This window comes from Drosophila tropicalis, unplaced genomic scaffold (genome assembly GCF_018151085.1).
Source record: "Drosophila tropicalis isolate 14030-0801.00 unplaced genomic scaffold, ASM1815108v1 contig_878, whole genome shotgun sequence".
Classification (NCBI taxonomy): domain Eukaryota; kingdom Metazoa; phylum Arthropoda; class Insecta; order Diptera; family Drosophilidae; genus Drosophila; species Drosophila tropicalis.
In genome coordinates, this window is record NW_027173374.1 from 9,501,690 (window position 1) to 9,523,914 (window position 22,225).

At 39.9% G+C, this 22,225-nt stretch overlaps 2 protein-coding genes across 3 annotated transcripts in view; one reads left to right on the forward strand and one right to left on the reverse strand.

The window, feature by feature from the left end:
* Positions 1-22,225, reverse strand: part of Octalpha2R (alpha2-adrenergic-like octopamine receptor) — a 45,079-nt gene that overhangs the window by 18,167 nt on the left and 4,687 nt on the right. The window lies entirely within an intron of this gene.
* On the forward strand, positions 8,048-9,313 carry LOC137585165 (mitochondrial E3 ubiquitin protein ligase 1-like). Its single transcript, XM_068300827.1, has one exon. It carries the CDS (start codon positions 8,145-8,147, stop codon positions 9,159-9,161), a length of 1,017 nt encoding a protein of 338 aa, XP_068156928.1. The 5' UTR covers positions 8,048-8,144; the 3' UTR covers positions 9,162-9,313.

Consider the following 22,225-nt stretch of genomic DNA (forward strand, 5'->3'; position numbering starts at 1 on the left):
TGATTGCTTGCCCCTAGCAGCAGCAGCAGCCAAACAGGCAAACTCTGGCAAAAATAAGACAATGTAATATGCTTATCTGGTTGGCATGTGACAGAGATCCTTTTGTTGCGCTTTCATCAATTTCAAGACACAATCCATTTATGTGACTTCCAATTACAATGTATGGATGCCACGCACGTATTCTCGTTCGCTGTTTATGTCGGTGTAAAGAGTTTAACATGTGCCACAAGCAACATTCCCTCAGTTGCAGCAACCGCCCCGTTGGCTTCAGCACGTACGAAATTCAGTTATTATAGGTTACCACAAATAGAATTTATCTGTAAGTTGTGTGCTGTATTTTGTTATTGAAGTGTGTGGCAAAGAAGCATGGAAATTTCTGTGGTCAGATCATGTAGGTAGTTCAGTAATTATAGACGACACTCATATGTATGTAGGCGATGGAATATTGTAAACTTATTTCATTTGTTACTTAAGTAAGATGAGGGCTCTGCTCGTTTACTTTGTCTAAGACACTTCTTACCTATGTACACATACATAAATCACTATTTGGACATAAAATTGTCCCTTTTTGAAATGCGTAGCATGCATAATTTAGCTTCTTTAAATCCTAGATCATAAAATGTTTGTTCTTAGTTAAGCAACTCATTTCCCCTTTTCATACCCTCTATATACCTCACACAAATCGAGTATGCCAAGATGTTTAAGCCATCAGATGAAAAGGAGAACTACATAGAGCTAGAGCTAGTCTAGGGTATTCTGATGTTGAGCCAAAGACTGATGATGAGTATAGCAAACGTTTGCTATTAAATGTGTGTGCGTGTATGGTGGCTTATTTCGGCTTAATTTTCTGGCCAAATGAGCCGCTCTATAGTAGGCTTGATTAAAGTGGTTTTACTGAACGAAACATAAATAAATAAATTAAACAAAAACAGCATAAAAAAACAGAGGAAGAAAAATCATTATAAATATAAAAATAAACGAAAGAGGGGGGAAAAAAATAATAATAATAATGCAAAAGTTGGATAAAAGTCAAATTGAAACTGGGTTCTTGCTTGCCAACCAAACAGAAATTCGGGGCGATAAATTATGATCACAGCTAAACTTTATGGCATAGTCCGTACACACGCAGTGGCATATAATGGTGTAGTGGGGGAGGAGTTGAGGGGATACAGGACCTGTCAGGGACTGGTACACATGTGGCCAGTTTAATATTTTATGTTAAACCACAAGACCAACTCAACTCAAGTCAACTCAAATCTCTCGAAGTGAGCATAAAACATGCAAATTAAAAGGTCCAAACACTACACACACACACAGAAACAACACACACACACATGCACGCAAAGTGAACTAATTTACACAAAAACAATACAATTTGCGAACCCTTGTTCCATTTACTTTACCCTCCACACCCCCAAAAGTTGGCTCTTGGCCCACTCTCAATAACCCTCTGGTTGTGGCATTGCTTTAACCCTATTTCAGTTTGCTTAGCTTACAGCCAAATGGCGCCACCTAGACATTTATAGCCCTCCTGCTTTTTCTGGTCTGTTCCTGGAGCATATACGCACACACACACACACACACATACATCTACACACTTCAGGCACACTCACATTCGTGTATGTGGCCACATTGTAAATCTTACTGTCACGACTCCCAGACACTGGGCAAGTTGATTTTGCTTTAAGAGAGAGAGAGAGAGAGAGAAAGACAGAGCAAAGGAGGCAAATGGGACAGAGAAAAATGTGAAGAGCCTCTCTATGTCTCTACGAGTGTGAATATCCAAGTATTTGGTGTATTTTTCACGCACACACCACACCAGCCCACCCACTGACACACACTAACACAATCAATGTTGGAAATTTATGCCAAAAGTCATTCATGTTGGACGAACTGTATGCTTACAGATACCTTTTATTTCTTTAGCTCCTTTGGCTTCTGCCGCATGTATGTATTAAGTTTTACCATACTAATTTGCCAGATAGTTCTCTATGAGTGTGTGTGTGTGTGTGTGTGGTGCTCTTAATTACATTGCCTTTTTGTGTGTCCTTTGGCTGTTAGTCCTTTGCCAAGCTGAGAAATAAAGACGCTAACGTTGAAGATGCTGTGGCAAAAAAGGATGAACAAAGTAAGAAGTTAAGTGGAAATTATTTAATCAAATAAGACAAAAGTTGTATGGCAACCACATCATCTCCCAGTTTTCCCTAGGCCTAGACACGCCCACAGAGTCTGTTAGCTGCTTGACTAACGCCCATATGACTTTGCCACCCTTTCCTTCGTCTTTTCATTTTGGGTTTTTGTTTTTGTTGTTTTGACTTTCTTCACTTTTGGCTTCAAAAATTGGGAAACTAATTTATTTGATTCATTTTTATGTAGATTGCTATTTCTCTTTACCATACACACACACATACATATCCATACAAACATCCACACATCATTCTATACGTATCTTTAAACATTGTCCAGTTTTTATCTTTCTCCTTGTTTCAGTTGAACAATGAGGTATGTTGAAAGGAGTTTGGAGAACCTGGGTAAGTCAAGGCAACAGGCGGTGAGGATCCATCGAGATATAAAAGATTAACATTAAGTTTTTAAGGGAAACACTTAAGAAGTTGATAAAAACGTATCTATCCCCAAAAACTATTAAACTATTCCTTCTTCTGCTGTTTCGTAGAGCCTTTATAGGTGTTATCGTTAGTTCTTACTAGTTTATCTTTAGCTTTATACTTTGTTCTAGGGTATATTATAATTTTTTTAGTTTATATTTATAGTTTCCTTCTCTTATTTTGTTGACTTTTCATTATGTATTTGGCCAAAGGATGAATTGCATGTGTGCCTGTGCTCTAATGCATAAATCTCGGTTATTAGCAAATTTATTTTTGTTTCTGTAACATTTATAATACGTTTCGTTTGCCTAATGAAGAGCATTTACTTGGTTTATTTTTAAGCATTGGGGATAGGGGCTGAATGTATGTATGTATGGTATACATAGACTGTAAACTGCCTTAATGACTGATGGGCGGGGCTTCCAGCATTCATCGAGGCAGCCAGGCATCAAAAATGGTTCTCGTTCACTTCAAAAATCCTTTGAGAATGGCTCTCAAAAATGAAATTAATGACTTAAAAGCTTTTTTTGCGGTACCCGTCACTCAAAACACAATCAATGTGCGTAACGACAGCGAACAATAAAAACAACAACAACAACGGCAACGGTAACAAGAGCATCATCAAGAGCAACAAAATGTGGCAACATCAGGTTGAAAGCAACACGAACAAGAAAAGAGAAAAACAAAAACTGCTCTGTAATACCCGGGCATCAGTTAAAGTAATTTTCAAAAAGTTTTCAACGATCAAAATGTTTTTTCTTCTTCTTGTTTTTTGTCACCTGGCAAGTGGCACGCCTTTTCCAGCACTTACCTGCAACGAGAGAGAGAGAGAAAGGAAAATGAGGAGAAGTCAATATGGCGACAGAGCTAAAAGGTGAGCAATTATTATTGTTGTTTTGTGGCAAGTTCATGCAAAAGAATTAAGTAACTGTAAACGCAATAAACGGCTAGCCTCAGACCCGCAACCGGAGCCTCCAACTCAGTTGGCCAATGCCAATGGGTAAGGGTCCTTGCTGGCTGCCTCACTCTGTCGTTCAGTAAGGAAGTTTTTTATGGGTTGACAGTCAAACGCGCAGACGCCCAGCAATAAATTCTGAAGTGAACGCTTAACGTGCAACATATTCCCGTAGTTAACTTCACCCACACACCCCCCAACCCAACTCCTCCTCATCATCATCAGAAACGGGCATTTGAGACGCACTCGCTTACTGGATTCTTACTTTACAAAATAAATGAGCATTTTGCACTGTGGGGTTTTGTGGCATCATTTCTTTTCGAACGTGGTGAGGTAAGAGCTTGAATAACAATAGCAAATTGTAGCTAGATGTTGGAAAATTCAAAGAATCGCTACAAATCGAACAAGAGGCGAAATACACAGAACACACCCAACAGAGGACAGAGTCCGGAATCCGCACGCATGGCACCATCCAAAGTCTTTGGCTGTAGGCGACATTAAATCAACTCCGATGCGATGCGATTTCTCTCTCCTACTCACTTGCTCTCTCTCTCCCGCACACACACACACACACACTCTAGGTAGGTCTCTGTCTTTCACTGGGTGAGTGATAAAGTGCTAGCTGTCAGTTGACGGAGCGTGTCCTGTCCGGAAATTGTGTGGAACAGCAACACGTAGAACTTGAATTCCATTTTGCCTTCAAGACATTGGCGTGCATTCAGCGTATAAATCATCTGCTATAAATATAATAACTTGTACCTCCGACCACAATCTAAGTACATACTACATAAGCAAAACTAAGCAGAACTATTTTATTCAGCAAAAACTTGTGTGCGTTCGCCTTCACCCCCACCCCACACACTTCCTTCACTATCTAACGCAGCTAAACAATTTCAAGCATCAAAAAAGTTGGCATCGTAAAAATACAAAAAAAAAAAAAAAGGAAGAAGAAAAAGAAAAGTTTGCCATATTTCGTATAAATTAAATTAAACACAAATAAAAGTCAACCACCATTGCGCTGCTGCCAGCATTACCATTACCACCTCAACGGGGGATGCGGCAGCACCATGAGGAAGCAATTAATTTAATAAATCAACATAAAAGTTTTGCTGCCTCACTCACCCCTCAGCCGCAGTCCTAGCCCCAGTCCCAGACCCCATATCGTCTCACTCATCACTCGACTGGTAATGTTGTTGGCCATTTTTTTTTTCATGCTTCTTCTATTTTGCCCAGGCTGTGTCAACTTGGATGGCCATTAAGCGTGAGCTTAACCCATCAATGCCAAAGTTAAAGGGATATCGATTATTCCGACTGGGGATCGGCAAATGGCTTTTTTGTTTATAAAGGTTTTTCCCTTTAACTCTACCTTTCTCTCTCCCCTTCTTTGTGCCCAATGGCACAATTCTTTAAGTTTAATTACAACATTCGCTGGCTCAGGGAACCTAGAAAACAACAAGGAGGCACTGAGTCAGAGTAATGGAGAAAGTATGTAGGACTCTCTGTGCTAGAAAAAGTGCTGCCACTTTGGCCCCCTCCGGCAACATTGCGTGATAAGTGGAGAAATGGAGGCCGCTGAATGGACCAGACAGGACTGGATTAAGACAGAGTAGATAATATAATTCTAATGGTCACATTAGTTGACAGTGATGTAAAACCAGACAAATTTTGTAATTTTTTAATTATCTCTCTTTCTCTATCCCTCTTTATTATACAATTTGGGAGATTTATTAAAAAGATGGCACGTTATGTCCATATACAGCTAAAAATTAATGTAAACTTCATTATGGCTAATTAGTTTTTGGGCGAAGAAATATTTAAAATCTAGTAGGAAAGTATCTTCCCATATCAAAATATATGCTTAGGCCCTATTTTTCTTAATGATAGTCCGTACCTGTGTGGGGACTGCGCTTTGTCTGGCAGGCAGACAAGATTTTCAGTTTAATTTGAACAGGAGCTGGTGATGATGATAATGATGATGATGATGACGACGACGAAGCCTAGTTTCTTCGTCATCTACTGCTTCTCCAGTTAGTTGTTGTTATTGTTGTTTTACTTATTCTTGCTTTTTTGTTGTTATTTGTCTTCTACTGTTGGTTTGAAGGCAACAATAACAATGGAAAATAACATGCAGCCTGCGTGTGGCGCTTGCCAACTTGCACTCAAAGTTGCTGCAGGCACAACTGGAATCTTTTCATCCATTGCATGCCCCAAAAATGAAAAAAAAAAAACAAAAAAACAGAAGAGAAGAGAAGACAACTGCTGAATACAACTGCCTTCCGCCTTATTCTCTCAGTTATTCTCTGGCCATTGCCTATGTTGTTGTTGCTGCTCTTGTTGCTTCTTTAATGACGCTAAACGTTCATCAACACACAAAATGGCAGAAACGGAAGGCAAAGCCAAAGCGAACAACAAATGCAATAATCTGCTCAGTTTCCTTACTATTTCTCTAACCCCCCTCCCCCCAAAATTCCCCCACCGACCATACGCTTTGTGTTTTGCAACTTTTTGCCTTTTCCGCTGTTGCTGGATGCTGCGTTTAATTGGCGGAAGCGTTGACAATCAGACCAGGGCAAAGTAAAACAAAGATGTTGCAGTTTTCCCTCTTATATTTTAGAATCGTATTACGTATACGCCCTTAGGCAATTCGTAGTGGCCTAGCCCAGCGACTATGTACATAGATTGTAGCTTACTGATGGATTTTTATGGACTTTAAAATGAAGTCGCAACAAATAAATAAAACATGTTCTTTTGGTTTATTGCTAGTTTTATGCCTGCAAGTGACCAAAGTTTTTACTTAGCCAAATCCAATAGGGCCATTAAAATGGAAAATGGCGGACAACTGACAAGGATTTCTTTAGTTGTGTTAGTTATTGTCTGCTATGTTCTCTATGTGTATGTGTTCTTGTCGTTGTTGTTGTTGCCGTTGTCTTTATCACATATTTGTTTTGGGCTTTTGTTTGTGTCACTTTTATGGCGGTGTTTATGAGCAATATGTGCGGTTATGGCAGTAGCAGCAGCAGCAGCAGCTTGTTTATCTATATATGTACTTAGTTATATGTATCTTTGTGCCACATTCAGCAGGAACTGAGGCAACACCAGCTCAGACTGCCACTGAGGTAGCAGCTTGTCCCTGTCACTATACTTGCACGCTAACGCAGCCATTTATGGTCGTGGCCGTGGGTCGTCGGTTCCTCCTGTCTACGATAATGGTCGCCCGCCTCTCAACGCCAGCCTCAAGTGTTAAAACCAACCAGCAAACCAACCGACCGACAGACCGGCAGAGCGACCGAGCAGGCAACCACTAATACCCCCAACATGGTTTCATGGTGGCATATTCTTGACTTAACCCTCTTGCTCTTACTTTTGCGAATTTCCGCATCCTAATGAATTTGATTGCTCTTGCTCCTGCTCTTGCTGCTGCCGTTGCTAGGAAAACCCCTTGCAGAGTGAATTGCCGGTACATTAGGCAGGCAAGCGATGCCCCTTAAGTGAACTTTTTACCCGGTCAAGTCCACCAACCTGACACTCATCCGTGTCGCTTCGCTTATGAGCTGTGGCTGCCCATCCAGCTGACCATTAGCTATGTGAGCCAACTTTGTCAAAGCTCTGAAATTCCATTTTTGGGGCATTAAGCTAATGAAAGACATTCCGTATAAAAGACGAAAGTTTAGCCCGCCCGACTAAAATGCTAAAAAACTTTTCCTTCTCTTCCTCACTCAAATAACGCCGCATAACTGACAGAATAGCCCTGGACATTTGCATGCTTTTGTGCGAAACAATGCATTTCACTTAAATTTCTCCTCTATTCTCTCTCTTATATTTTGTTGTTGCTTTCCTTTGCTTTGGGGAATTCCACTTGATAGTCACATAGAAAATTCTTTACCCAACTGACAGCTTCAGTTATTTGACGGCTCTGCCAGTGAAATATGCCAGTTAATATTTTCGCCAGTCAAATGACGACGACGAGGACGCTGACGATGACAAGGATAACGCCCATGGTAGGTGGCAGGTAGTTTAGTAGCTGTAGTTCCCTTTGCTAGTTGCAGTGCAACATGGAACCAAAATCCAGGAACACATTTTGCCGCCAAGTGCCATAGAAAATGTTAATAAAACGCAAATATTTGCCAAGCGATGCGCATCGACATTTAGTTGGACAGAGAGTCATTGCCGGAACTCAAATTGAGATGGAATGCAAGCAAATTGAAAGTAAACAGTCAAACTAAAACGAAGAGACGAATGCCAACAAAAGAAAAAGAAAAAACCATGCATATTTAAAACATCTAAGTACATTTTTATACTTACAACACGATGCTTTTGCAATAATTTGTCAAAAGTTTTTAAAGTTTAAGTGTACTTTTCAATAAGCAAAAAAAGGCATGACTTTTAATAAATGGTTAATAAATGACTAAACTATAGATTCACAAAGTTAATTAGTTTTTTAACAAATATTTCCCAATAGGCAGCAGGCTTTGGAAGTTCACCCAACTGTCTCTAGAATCCACACTGAAACTCTATTCATATTTTTCACACAGAAACCCCTTGACACATCGCAAACAAAGTATAAATTATTTTTTCTTGAAAACATGGATATTTTATACGAGTCAATAGGACTTGGAGTAGATTTAGTGATCTTGGGATTATGTCTGCGGCAATATGTTAATTACAAGCATAGTGGAAACATGTTAAAATCGGCAGTCCAACTGCCCATTGATGGCGATTTAAGTCGTACTTTGGAAAAGCAACAGGACAAGAAGATACCGTATGCGGTGATACGGGGTACAGTAACGCCTATAGGGCAGCCTATACGGAGCTCCCTTGTGCCCGGAGTGAGTGGAGTATTGCAAATTGTGAAGCTGACGGAACATCGATTCACACGTGGATTTGCTGGATTTTGGACTGACAATCTGAAAGTGCTGCATGAGTCCTCCAATTTGGTGCCTTTTGATTTGCGCAATCAGGCACATGGGGTTGAGATAGTAGATGCGCTTCGTGCTGAAGTATTGGATGTGGATGTGATCTATGACAATTACGAACCAGCTACCTTGACACTGTGGGATCATCTTTTTGGCTTTATCTCTGGCATCAGACAACGTGGCTTACAGACCTCAGAGGCAGTGCTCCGAGAGGGAAGTGTTCTAACAGCCATTGGAGAACTGGAACTAGATGGCAAAGTGTTGCGTATGCAACCCTCCCAAGATGGATCTTTGATTCTGACTACGGCAACCAAGGCCACATTGATACAACGAGTAGAAGAAGGCAAATCGGCTTTAATCTTTCGCATGGTTTTCTATGGTTCGATATCCATTGTCCTTTTGGGGCTTATTGCAAGAAAACTTTATCTCAAAAGGAAGCAGCAACGTGCCGAAGCGGATGTTCGTAACCGCCTGGAGGAAAAGCGCCGCGAGAGACGAGCTTTAATGCGTCCACAGAATCTCAGTGAGGATCAACGTTGTGTGGTCTGCTCGGCAAATCCCAAAGAGATAATTATTCTGCCATGTGGCCATGTCTGTTTGTGCGAGGACTGCTCACAACATATCTCAAATAGTTGTCCCGTGTGTCGTGGTAAAATTGACTCCAAATCAGCTGCTTTTATTGTCTAATTGTCTTCATGGATAGAATTGTAACATAAATAATTTAGATTTTTGGCTTTATTTCTTGAACTTCATACATTTAATTGGATATGAAAGCGATACTTTTTAAAGTCAGCTACTTTATCTATAATAAATTGCAACACAAACTTGTTTGGACTTTAGTTATGCAAATTCGTTGTCCTTTAGTCTTTCGAAAACAACAAGATAAACTCTCTCAGTGAAAGCTAATCAAAAGGATATGCAGTATGTGAAAGTTAGTTACTTGAAGTAAATTTCATCCTTTCATTTTCATTCATGTTTCTTTATTCATTTTAATTTTACAAGCTGCTGCGAAAACGAAACTTGCCACAAATCTTGAATTAAATATTAAAATCGAGAAAATCCACTTGGTTTTTATGAGCATTTTTTCTTTTGAAAGCCAAAAGAGGAAAATCTAAAGAAAAGGGAAAAAAATCAAATGGAAGCCAAAGCGAAAGAAGCTGCAAGCGAAAAATTTGAAATCATGGAATTTAAATTGAAATCGCAGCCGAAATAAAGTGAAATGAAGCGTTTAAATTATCCCTGTATAAGTATGGGTGTACTTCTGTGTGTGTATGTGTGTGTGCTTGTGTGCCAGTCTATATGTGTGCGTACAATAAAGTAAGTGAAAGTTAATGTAAAGGCGCGCGCTCTTGTTTATTCTGCGGCTTCTGTGAGCCAAATGCTGAAAATATTTGCCGTGCAACTGAGGCGAAAACATTACCGCAGAGACTTTGGCAGGGAAAAATGGAGACAAATGCGAAGTAGAAGGAGCATCAGCAGTAGCAGATGAAAACGCAATGAAACGTAAACAAAGCGAAAAACGTGTGGGAAACATTTTGAATTGGCAAAAGCCATGTGAGAGAGTAAACGGAGGAAACATTTATCTTTACGTTTCGCGTCTAGCCAAAATGAGAAAAAAAAATACTTGCTATCCGCAACATTATGTGGCAAAAGGAATTCACTGTGAATTGTCAAAAGAAACGAGTGGGAGAGACAGTGAGGCTCAAATAAGGCATAGAGAATTGAAGCAGGCTTATCTCACAGCTGGTTTTGGTGGAAGAGGAGGGAGCTTCAGGCCTTTGTCTCAATCACTTCGACAAATTTTTGCTTAAAATAAACACATGGAAATTATATTTCACTTGAGGATTTACTTGTAAATCGAAAATAAATCAACACACAGCACGTGCACATTACTCCCCCCAAAATCGACGTTTATATACCCCGTTGTTGGCTTATTGCATATACTAGTTGGACTTAAGACAGTGTTTTGTTTCAATTTCTTTACTCGCATTCGTTTGTGGCAGAATAAATCCGAATCTCAGTCAGGGATTTAATGTAAAACAACTCGTAATAAACTTAAATGCGCCATCTCGCGCCACAAGCAAACAGAGACGTTATTTATGCTTGCCTGGTGACATTCGCGGTGGCAACATTGGCTTCTGTTTAAGCGCCAATTGAGTCTCACGTCCTGGTGACAAATCGATTTCTTATCACTTTCTGTCTCTTGACTGTTTCTGTTGTGGGTGTGGCTGATGTTGGGGAGGCGTGGTGTGCGTGCAACCGTCGATAAGGTTATAGGTGACTCTGGAGTCTCTGCTTCTGCTGGCTCTTTTCTCGCCCAGCCTTTAAGTAAATAAATTCTTAATTTAATTTTTAAGCGCTGACAACGATTTCGCGTAATTCAATCGAAATGAAACTGGAAAAAGAACGACATGGCCCTCAGTGAGATGGCTGCTCTTATCAGTGCTGGGCCAGGAAAAGTTGTTGACTTTTATGGCAAATGACTAGGAAGGAGAGTTAACATTGCCTCCTGCCGCCTGTTGACTGGCTCGCATTTCATATTTTTGTTTTAATTTCCATGTCATTTCCCTGCCTACATTTGACAGTCAAATGGGCAAGGACATATCCTCGGTGCAGCATCCTTTTGCAGAAAGTTTTGTCGTTACTTTTTATTAGTGTTTATTACAGTTTACTGACGCCCTCGGACGGAAGTTTAGTTACTTGAAACTTCCGTTCCGAGCTCTATAAATTCAGTTTTCGCTGCTCATGTCAAACAATTTGCCCGGCCTGCTACTTTAACTCGGAGTCAAAGTTATCAACATTTCCAGAAAGAGGGCGGGAGAAGTAACCATTAAAAATTTTATTGACTGCACATGTTTAAGAACCGAAAAAGAAGCAATTTATGACCCTTCATTTTATTTTCCAAGTACTTTCAGTACAAATGGCAATTTCGAAAAGGAAATCGTTTTGGGTTAAGTAGCAGCAACAGCGGCTGTTTTTTAATAGAGTATTGAAGTCCCTTCACTCACAAGTGGCAAACACGTGACCCATCTGAGGATTGTCGCTCACATTGTCTCCTTGGTAATGGCATTTTATCGCCAATTATAAAACCTGTCATTTTTGGCATTTTTATCAGGGAACAATGCCAACAACAAAAAAAAAAATCCGAAAAGAAAATGGGAAAAATGGCGTTGCTTAAAAAATGCCAATCATGGTGCCAGAGTCACTACTTATATAGGTGGCTATATGGGGGTGGCAGGACATGGCTGTCATGTGTGTGTGCGTATGAGAGAAACAGAGAAACAGCGCGTAACTGCGCGTTATGAAAGGTAAGTGCAGCTGCGGCTGGCACTGGCCCTCTGGAAGGGTAGTGAACGATTTAAGGGTAAACACAAGGCAACTGAAATATATAGAGTCAAAGGGATATGCGTATACACACAGATATCCTTTTATTTTGTGTTGTAATGTTCAGTGAACGTTTGTGTGTGTAAATAAAGCCTGTTAAAATATGATAGTGTTGGCCTATTAGCACAATAGAGGCAGCCATACACACACACACTCTCTCAGACATTTTTGTACCGACAGGGCAAAAAGTTGAAAGAAAAAAGGACAGGCACAGCACGCAAAGTACAAACACACACATACACAGAGAAACAAACATATATTCATTCATACTTATATGTAACCACAAAGCTGACAACGGCAACGACAACTACTACATATGCACATACATATTGTATATAACAACAGAAATAAAAGAGAAGAAACACAAGGCCATATAGAGTGGTGCTGGGATTGGCACAGAGACACACACACATACATACATACATACAGTCAGGCAGACAGATAGACAAACGACAGAGGAGAGACATAGAGTCAGCCAGGAAGGCGCTACAAATGATTTGTTGGTGATGAGAGTAGAAAGTATACCAAGTTTTATTCAAAACGAAGCCTCCATTCCCTATGAACGATGGGACTCTCTTATTTTAGACAGAAAACATGAATGACTTAAACTGTTTAACGTACTAAAATATAAATTGTAATTAACTATTTCTGTTAACTAACTGGTTCTGTTTCTCTTATTTAACTAAAAATTCTTTGCTATAAACATATTTTGGTATTTAGTTTTACCTCCTCATAGAGTAAGAGTATAGCAAAGTGGGAAACGATAGGGGTCGGGCAAGTGTGGTTTAAATTGGATTGAGTTGGCTTTTTTCTTGCTGCTGCTTCCTTATTTATTTACCTGTGTTGGCAACTAGCCTAGGTGGGTTGGTGGGTGTGTGCGTGTGTTGCAAGTTTTATGATCAACAACTGAACTTGATGTGCAGCATACGCCACCGACAGGACCACTACCAGACGATTTCCCAGCACTCCCTACCAAGTTGCCAAGGCTCTGTCTGTGCGGCCACAATCACAGCAAACATGGAAATGAAAGTGGGCAAAGGCAGTGAAAGTGATTTAGGGTTCATTCATTTTTCTTTTCCACCTACCCACTAGGTAGGATGTCGGCAATGTATAGTATAAATATATGTATGTATGTAGGTACATGGTAAGTACATTCTTGAGTCTGTTTTTCTGCCTTGCAAGTGACTGATTTTATTTGCACAGTGAATTTCCTGAAGCTTTTACGCTTGCCCTGTCGACTTCAAGTTGCCTAGGTGTCATTTTCTTTTCTCAATTGTTCACTCCATTAAAAGGGACAATGAGTATAGAGCAATTGCAACTAAAATAACATCTGCATCGTTTCTTACTAATATTTTTGAATAAGATTAAGCAAAGTTACAAATTATGTTTCGTGTTTATTTCTCTCTCTCTGTGTCAATATTCTCCCATCTAATCCCATGAAATTCCACTAATTTGATCAAACAAAATGAGATTCTCTTGCAAAAACAAAAAGGGACATTGCTTGAGTGAAATGGATTTATCTTCAAAGAGACAATAACGACTGCACATGAATTTCTCGTCTTTTTTTGGAAAGCCCGCGGCCTTTAATGCAGTTTCAAGCGTCGCTGAGCATTGCGGGTCTGATAAAAAGATATCATTAAGGCTGTGGAATGAGTGCGCCACTTCCTGGGTGGGGCAACGGAACAAAAAGGAAAAATATAAAACAACACAGACAATGAGGATGGAACAATAACTCAATAAAGCTTTGGCGCCGCCAGCAAGTATACATACAGAGAGACAATTCAAGACAAAGGCGAATGCAAGGCGTTGCCATCTCCATTTGCTCCTGCTCCTGTTCCTCCTTCGCCACCTCATCCTAATCATCTGCTGTTTCATACCATTTTTAGTCCTACTGCCATTTCTCCTGCACAACTGTCACTTGTGCTAATGAAAGACAAACCCAGTGAGCGAGCGGGCTGCTTGACTCTTGCCTCTTTGACAAAACATTAAAGCGAACTGGAAAATGTGCGCTTCATTTGTGGAAATGAGCTGGGGCTCTGCATGAGCAATGTGTGTACGTACGGATGTAGGTGCTGATATATAAGCATAAGTATGAATGTATATACGTCAAAGTCTTCCTGAATTATGGTGATTGATGATTCTGGAACGCATGCAGGAGGTGTGGGCGAAGCACTCGACTTTGACTCTTGACTTTGGCATGCAAAATAAGAAGGAATTTGGCAAATGAATTGTTAAGTATGCGCCAGAAGCAGCAGCAGCAACGAAGGTAAGTCAAAGGCTTATCTAAAGGAAAAGTATGCCAACGGAATTTGAAAAATAATAAAAAACAACAAGAGCAAGAACAAGAACATGCCAACAAAGTGGTGAACGAGGAAATTAATATTTATAACATGACCCGAACCGCTCTCGAATGTCAATGTGCAAATTTTGAATTATGCACAAAAGTCGAAAAGAAAAAGTACCAAAAAAGATGAAAAAAAACCAAAAAATAATAAGAATGCATAATGTGGACTAGGATATACCCTTTATAATTAAGGCAACTTCGTGGTACCCAAAAAAGTATGCTATCAATGGTGTGTAAACTCATTGGTCTTAAGGAGTCTGAATTATCAGCAAAATTAGTTTTCAAAATCATAAAAAAAAGAAAGACAAAGAAATAATTTCAAAGAATATCAATTAACTAATATTTCTATTAATTGCCATAAAGCTTAAACTGGAGAAACTTTTTGCATACATTTTGGAATGCATTTAAAAAAACAAATACCTTTTAGGGACTTATTATTTTGTTTCTTCTTTTGTTCCTTGAAGATTTTGTTATTTAACACTTTGATAAATGTAATAAACCCTCTTAACTTGTAGGACAAAATAAAAGAAGAAGAAAAATGTAAAGAGTACAAAAAAGAAGTGTCGAGTGGAAAACCGAAATCCCATTTCTTTTTCTGCTTTGTGAATGAAAACTCTTACTCTGTCCCCTCTCTGCCACCTATGCCCTTTACTTCCACCTCTCTCTCTCTCTCTCTCTCTCAATTATGCTTTGGCAATTTTCACTTCGTTGCCGCTGTCAAATTTTACACGCCCTGCTTTACGGGTTTTTATTTTTAATTTAAAATTTCGTTTCTTTTTCCTTTTTTCCCCCATTTTTGTGTTTTGTTATTTCACTTGTACTTTGTGTGTGTGTGTGTGTGCGTGTGAGTGGGGTGCATGTATTTTTGTTGTATTTTTTCCATTTACGTTAAAAGGCTCCAAATGAGCGTAATTAAAATTGACCCAAGGGAGCAACCTTGGCAATAATAAAAAAAAAAGGGAGAGGAAAAAAGAAATTCTACTAGCTCAGCTGAGTAAAACTTTTGCATAACTAATTAGATGGAAGGGAGCCGGACCAGAGTCCAAAGAGATGGACTTGTGGGCTTGTGTTGTGCTGTGCAACTACATGAATCATCTCTGGATTTATGAATGTAAAAGTTAAACTCATATGCCAAATTAAATTTGCTGCCACAGCCAAGAGCTACAGCCAATTTTTTTGGGTGGGCGGATTGGGCAGAACACGCAACGGAGTTGCTGTCAATCTGAATCTGGCCTTTCATTCGCCCTCTGCCCTCTTTTGCTTTTCATTTGATTTTCAACTTTTTTTTTTGATTTCTCTTGTGGCCGGAAAACGTTGTGAGCAATCCCCGAAAGCTCACTGTGGGGACACACATACATACATAGACATACACATGTGGCGAAAGGAGAAAGGGTGGTAAAAACAAATTGCATGATTTGAAAGTTTACTATCCTCAGTTCAGCAGCAAATTATAAACTACAAATTTATTTAAGCAATGCAATTCGAGCAGGAAATTCAATTAGCCAGCACATACGAAACTTTTTTGGGGCTAATTATGTTTGCATTCAGTGGGCCAAATTTTCATTATGGTTAAATGCAAATGAAAAGTTCTTTTAACATTTTTAGATTGTTAACTAAAATTTTAAATTAAATGCAATTTTAGCTCTCTCGGATCAAGCACTCACTCCCAATCTCTCTCTCTCTCTCTCTGTCTTTCCATCTCTCCTTATCGTTGTCATATTAAATGCCATAAAACGGCCCACAAAACGGGCCCGACGACACTTTGTGTAATTTATTTGGCCTACGGGTGCGGCAAGTCCTTTGCCTTCCTTTCGCTTATTTTGGTCGTGGTTTTTTTTTTCACTCTCATTTTTGCCTTGACGATGAGGCGGCAAATACTTTAAGACGATTTTATGTAAATGTTTTTCATGCTCATGTTTTAAGTGTGTTTGTGCCGTTGCCACCGAAAAAGCGGGCGTTCGACAACAACACCAACAACAACCAAAAAAAAGGCAAATAGCGACCGATGCCAGGACAAAGGATGCGGCAGGTTATTCGGTTGCCTCTGCTTGTGCCTTGCTTTGCCGTGTCTGTTCACTTGGAATTTTATTTAAAATGGAAAATGGATTATGCTTATGCTGGCAGTGTCATTTTTTTTTCTTTTTGCCTCTTTCTTTCTCCTTGCTTCTTTGTTTTGCCTCTTTGAATCTTTAAATGTTTATGTTTAGGCGACAAAGTGGCAAAAAAAAAAGCAGAAGAGAATGAAAAAAGGAAACCCCAAGCCCAATTCCGTTGCTGTTGCGCTGGCTAATGCCTGATAATGCCTGTGAATCTTAAAGTGCGACACAAAAGTTGAATTTAATGAAAGGCGAAATTGTTATTTGATTTCGTTGTAGCAGCAGCCATAAATCTTCATATGGCGACGGGTCTCATGTGTATGCCACCAGGCTGTTGGCTGGCTGGCTGGCTGGCTGGCTCTTGGCTGGCTGTTGGCTGGCTGTTGGCTGCTGGCAATTATCTCTCACACTCTGTCCGGATGCTATCCTGTTGTTGGCCAAGGAGTAAATCAATATGCCTTGCACGGTAAAATCTACGACAAATAACGCATTAAATTGAATTGCTAAATTTCATTTTATTGTCGAATCGTGTGAGCTACGCCAATGGCTATTGAATTTTTGCCGACTGCATAACTCTTTCGTTTATGAACCATTTCCTGCGTGTCATAACGCACCGTCCACCAAAACCCATTGTTCACCTACCCTTCCTTCACAACACACACACACTTACTATTCCCTTTTTAGCTGTGTGTGTGTGTGTGTGTGAGCTTATATCGAACCAACAAAGGCGCCAGAGAGTAAAAGTATGGCGGCAAATCGGTGACAACGCCAGCTGGCGTGATAAGCCATTCATTACGATTATTATGGTTGAGTGGGGGGGGGGCGAAGAATACACACATGTCTGAGTGAGAGTGTGCGGGTGTGCGTGTGTTGTGCCATCAGCAAATCTTGACTTGACTTTGCCTGGCAAATACTTACACTCACACACACACACACACGCATACATATTGCTGATAGGAGTAAAAGCAAAACAAAATTTTCATACTCATTTATTTTTATTTACTGCGCGCAATTTGCACATAAAAGCCAAAAAAAAAAAGATGGGGCCGTCAAAAAAAAAAGGGTTCTCGAAAATCTCTGTCTTTGACACTAGTGAAAATATCGAAAAAAATTATGCGTGGTCATAAAAGAGAAGCACGGCAATGGCAACGGCAACGGCAACGGCGATAGCAACGACGATGGCGATGACGATGCCATCGATGGCACTGTCAATATTTAAGTTTTGACATTGACAACAATTGCTTTGTTGTTGCACGGGGAGTTAATTTATGGTGTTCATGTGTGTCTCTGTGTGTGCGTGTGTGCAAATGTTGTCATAAATGTCAAACAATTTTGTTGTTCCTTTTTTTATATGTGCCATATTTTGTTTTCGCTCTCAAGAATTATGACCATATCGAATTTCGATTGGTGTCGAGTCAGGCGTATGAAATTAATTGTAACTAGCAAAATATCGGAAATGCCCTACAATGGCATTTGTTTGACCTTGAGATAACTTATATTATAGATAAGCTAAATGACTTTTTTATCTCAATGTAATAGAGTATAGATTTCAGTCATTAGTCTTTGGCATTGGCTTCTTCTAATTACTGAGATTCACAAAAGCTTTGTCTCTATTCTTCATTTATCCTGTGTTGATTACAGGGTATAAATATAGTGTCAGATATGTCAAAGAAAATGGCAACTGGCAACTGGCCAAGATGGCCAAGCTGGCGCCCTGACTTGGTTAAAAGTGAAATCTTTCATTTTATTTAATCACAGGGCCGAATGAAGCGACAGAGGCTGAGGCAGAGTAACCAAAGCGGCTGCGGGGCGTATGCGCAATTTGTTTTATTTGTCTTTACCCAAAAGGACCAACAACAGCAACAACAACAACAGTAAATAGACGCAGACGGACTAGCCTCTTGGGTTTTTGCTCTGAATCTCGGTCTTTTGGCCATTGGCATGGGTGCTAGTGTCAGCGTTCCCTTTTGGAACGTGCGATTTCGCTTTAATTTGCGATTTTCCGCTTGTTTTGCCAATTAGGCGCCATTTGACTTTACGATTGCTGTGCGACAACGGCAACGGGAACGGCAACGGCAATGGCCAACCCAAGAAGAAGTTTCGCTGGGAAATTTCACTCTCATTTCATTTGAAGAATTTGCACATAAATTAACTATGCAGTACCCCCTTAGCCAACTCCCCAAACATTTCGCCCATCGCTTCTTAACCGTTCATGAACATATTCAGTTCGTTTGGCTGGCCATCGGCAATTGTTGTCATCATCTTAATTGGGTTTTGTGGGCGGCCAGTGACAGGGGTGACGGGGTGACAGGGTGACTGGGTTACTTCTGAGTTAAAAGCGGGTCTCAGCACTTTGGGCCAAAAAACAAACAGAGGAAAAACTTTTCAGATGGACTTTAATTGAATTAGCGTTGATAAAGTCAATTGTAAAAAGAGTTTTTCTTAACGATTTCTTCTTTGTTTTTGTTCAATTTACTTTCCCAGTTACACACAGAGAGTTTTCCAGGAGGCGGAGTTAGGCAGATTAGGCTTATAAGTCGGTATATACTTATAGTATATCAAATCTGTTTCAATTTTCATTGGGCTTGGTTGCTTCTTTTGTTGTTGCCGCTGTTGTCGTTGCCTTAAGCTTATTTATGTTGCCACGCGGCAACTGAAAGTTAATACGCGTGCGAAATTTTTGGGCTACTTTTCTCTTAGATATGGGGAAAAATAATGTTCAACTTTTGCCAAGGAATTATATTTTATATGAGATGACATCAGCTAGCATACAAAGTTGCATTTGTATGTGTGTGTGTAGAATCTTGCGTGTATTCGAAGTAAACTTTTTTCTCCTTTTAGAGTAGGGGGTCAAAGTACTTTATGCGATAAGAAAGGCCAAACAACAACAAAAAACAAGAAATATGAGGCACAGAGACTTTGTCTGCCAAATATGTAAAGACAGAGGCAGGGCAGGGCAGGGGCAAGCCAGAGGTAGGTAGGTAGCTTCGCATTTTCTGACTGCAACAATTTTTATGGAATGCAATAAAAAACTTTTCAGACAGCCTCAAAGTAAGTATGTAATGCAAATTCTATAAACAATAGATGTGAACAAAAAGATTTTACTCCGCTTTAAACAGAAACAAATAGAGAAAGAGACAGAGAGAGCGAAAGAAATGCTTCAGTTATGAAAAGATGTTGAATGTATGTAGAAATGTATACCTTCTTATGTACGTATGTATGTATGTATGTATATGTAGTAATAAAAAAGCAAAACTCGCTAAGCTAAGAAGCCAAACAATCGACTCGCAGCGCGGGGCAGCCACCCAACAAATTCTGACACTAATCCGAGCTTAGAAACTTTGCTTTATTTTAATCAAATCGACAGAGCCAAGCCAAGCCAAGCCAAGGCAAGCCATGGCAGCATGGGCCCGCAGCCCCACCCACAAAGAAGGACACAGAGGCAAATGGAAAGAAGCCATTGGCACGACACAACCCAAATGGCAGAGATAAAGAGATGGAGAGAGATGAGGATGGCGGATGGCGGAAGGCTAATGTCTGTGTGTGGCTGCCATTTTTTTTTTTTTTTTGGGTATGGGACTTCAAATGAACTTCAAGTTGCTACAACTTAAAGTTTGAGCTGCGGTATCTTGACAAATGGTAAAGCATGGGGTTTCTGCATATGGCGCGGCTAAAAACAAGGCCACCACAAATGGTACACACAAAAATGTCTGAGTGTACGTGCAGCACTCACAATAACTGGCGGAACCCCCGCCTCGCCCTCTGTCATCCAAAGGCAGCCGGAAAGAATTGCTCCGTAATTTAATTTAACCATGAGGCGACTCACTGAATGGTTGCTAGAGGAGTAGGAGTTAGAGTTTGAGTTGAAGTGGAGTAAAGAGTGGTGTTGGTGGTGGTTGTAGGCAGTTGGCGCCAGTTAGTGGTGCGTGCAGCATAAGCTAAAATGTCAATATTTGCCTATGCCACGCATAAAATGCCATAGCATATGCCGAGCGGACATTGAAAGAAATGTTCCGTTTCGTTACGGTTTTTTTTTTCTTCAGCCCCCCATCTACCACCTTTCCTCTTTCTGTTTTCTTTAGTCGTTCATTGCCTGGGAGTTGTTTGCCGCAGCCCCTGCTTAAATAACATCCTATTTGTATCCTATCTGGCAGCGACAAGTGCGCGGCAAGCGGAAATTAGCAAACGATTTCAACAGCCCCCATCCCAACAAAAAAAGCATAAAGAAGACAAAAAAATACAACAAAATAACGGGGCGTATGCTTGATATTTGATTTTCTGTTGATTTTCACGCTGCCTATGGTAGATGTATGTACATACATATATATATTTTCTTTAATAATTTCCTGTTATAAACAAATCAAGGATGTAATAACGCAGTTCAATGCGTAAATGTATCTTACCCAATGGCTTGCCGTTTGCTCCTAAAAAAAAAAAAGAGTGCTTCAAAATAAATGCCACTGATTATGATCTTAAAAGTCGTCAAAAGGCATAATGGTCGGAGGCGAGAGTCAGCCAAAATATATACACATAGACATACTTATATATGTATATATCCCATAGCATATACACACACACACACACAAACACACGCACACTTATGCAGAAATAGAAGCACACATTTGCATGGACTAAGCACATTAGCTCACTGTTGTAGAACCTTTTTCATCCTCTTTTCGGGCAACGTCTTTTCCATGAAAATGCTACGAAAAATGTAAAATGCTTTAGCTAACGTAAAAGGATATATATATAAAGCTACACACACACACACTCACACAAGTCTAAGCGAAGCACAAGCAAAGCAAGTCAACTGTATGAAATCTAACAAAGACCTAAAGAGAATTACAGCCACACACAGTCACATACACTGCAAAATAATGAGAAAATATCAAAAGTGCCAAGGCACGAGCAAAAGCACGGGTCCGGGGTCTGGGTTTTAGGTCCATGGACCAAGCCAGTAGCTCAATGTCAACTTAAAGCCCATGCAGCTCTGCTTAGCCGCTGGCCATAACATTGAGAATGCCGAATAAGGATCAAAATATAAGTATGATGGTTTTGTTTTCACATTTCTTTATATATTTTCTTTTTCTTGTTTGTTGTTTTTTTTTTTTTTTTTTTTTGGTGCTCTTTAAAGTGGCTGGCAAAACTGACGCTAATGAGCTACTTAAGTCATTATTGTGTGGGCGTTGTCACATCATGACATTACACATACGCACAGTTGTCCGTTGGCGTAAAAATTCCTTTTCTTATATAGCAATTGTGCGTGTTGTTGACGACAAAACATAACGACAAGACCTTTTAATACGTATTTTCTCCTTTTCTGCTGGGTTTTTGTTTTAACTACTTTTGCCAATGAGTTGGGCCATTGCCATTGTGATTGTTGGACAAAATGGCATATAATATTCGATTAATATTTCAATAAACCTTGTTTGCCCCTTTACGGATTGTAATAATAAGGTCTTTTGTGTGTGCATTTCTCTTTGTGCGTTGTGTGTGGGTGTATGTGTGTGTGTGTGTGCGTAAACCTTTTGACCACCAATGAACATAAATACACAAAAGATTGTGCCCCACCACTTGAGCTTGAGTCGGAGTTGGTGGTTTCTTCTTTTTACTTGTTTGCTGGCATTGTTGGGCTGTTGGGATCCAAAAAAAGAAAATAATGCACTGAATAATGTAGTTACCAAGGAATTAAAGACATCGTTTGCTTGGCTGGAAGTCTTTGTGCTTTGTGCACGCGTTTTCTGTAGCAAATTGTGCCACTTGCTGACTAAAATTGAACTCATTACGAACAATGACAGCTGATTTACATCGAGCTCAGCAGATACCATCGACCTCCCCCGAGGGCTGCTATTATAAGTATAATACGCTCCTACATACAATACAATCCCCAAAAATAACACACACGCATTATATCCTTTGTCTACCCT

Excerpts from the sequence above, each read along its gene's own strand:
- LOC137585165 (XM_068300827.1), top strand. The coding sequence starts at position 8,145 with ATGGATATTTTATACGAGTCAATAGGACTTGGAGTAGATTTAGTGATC.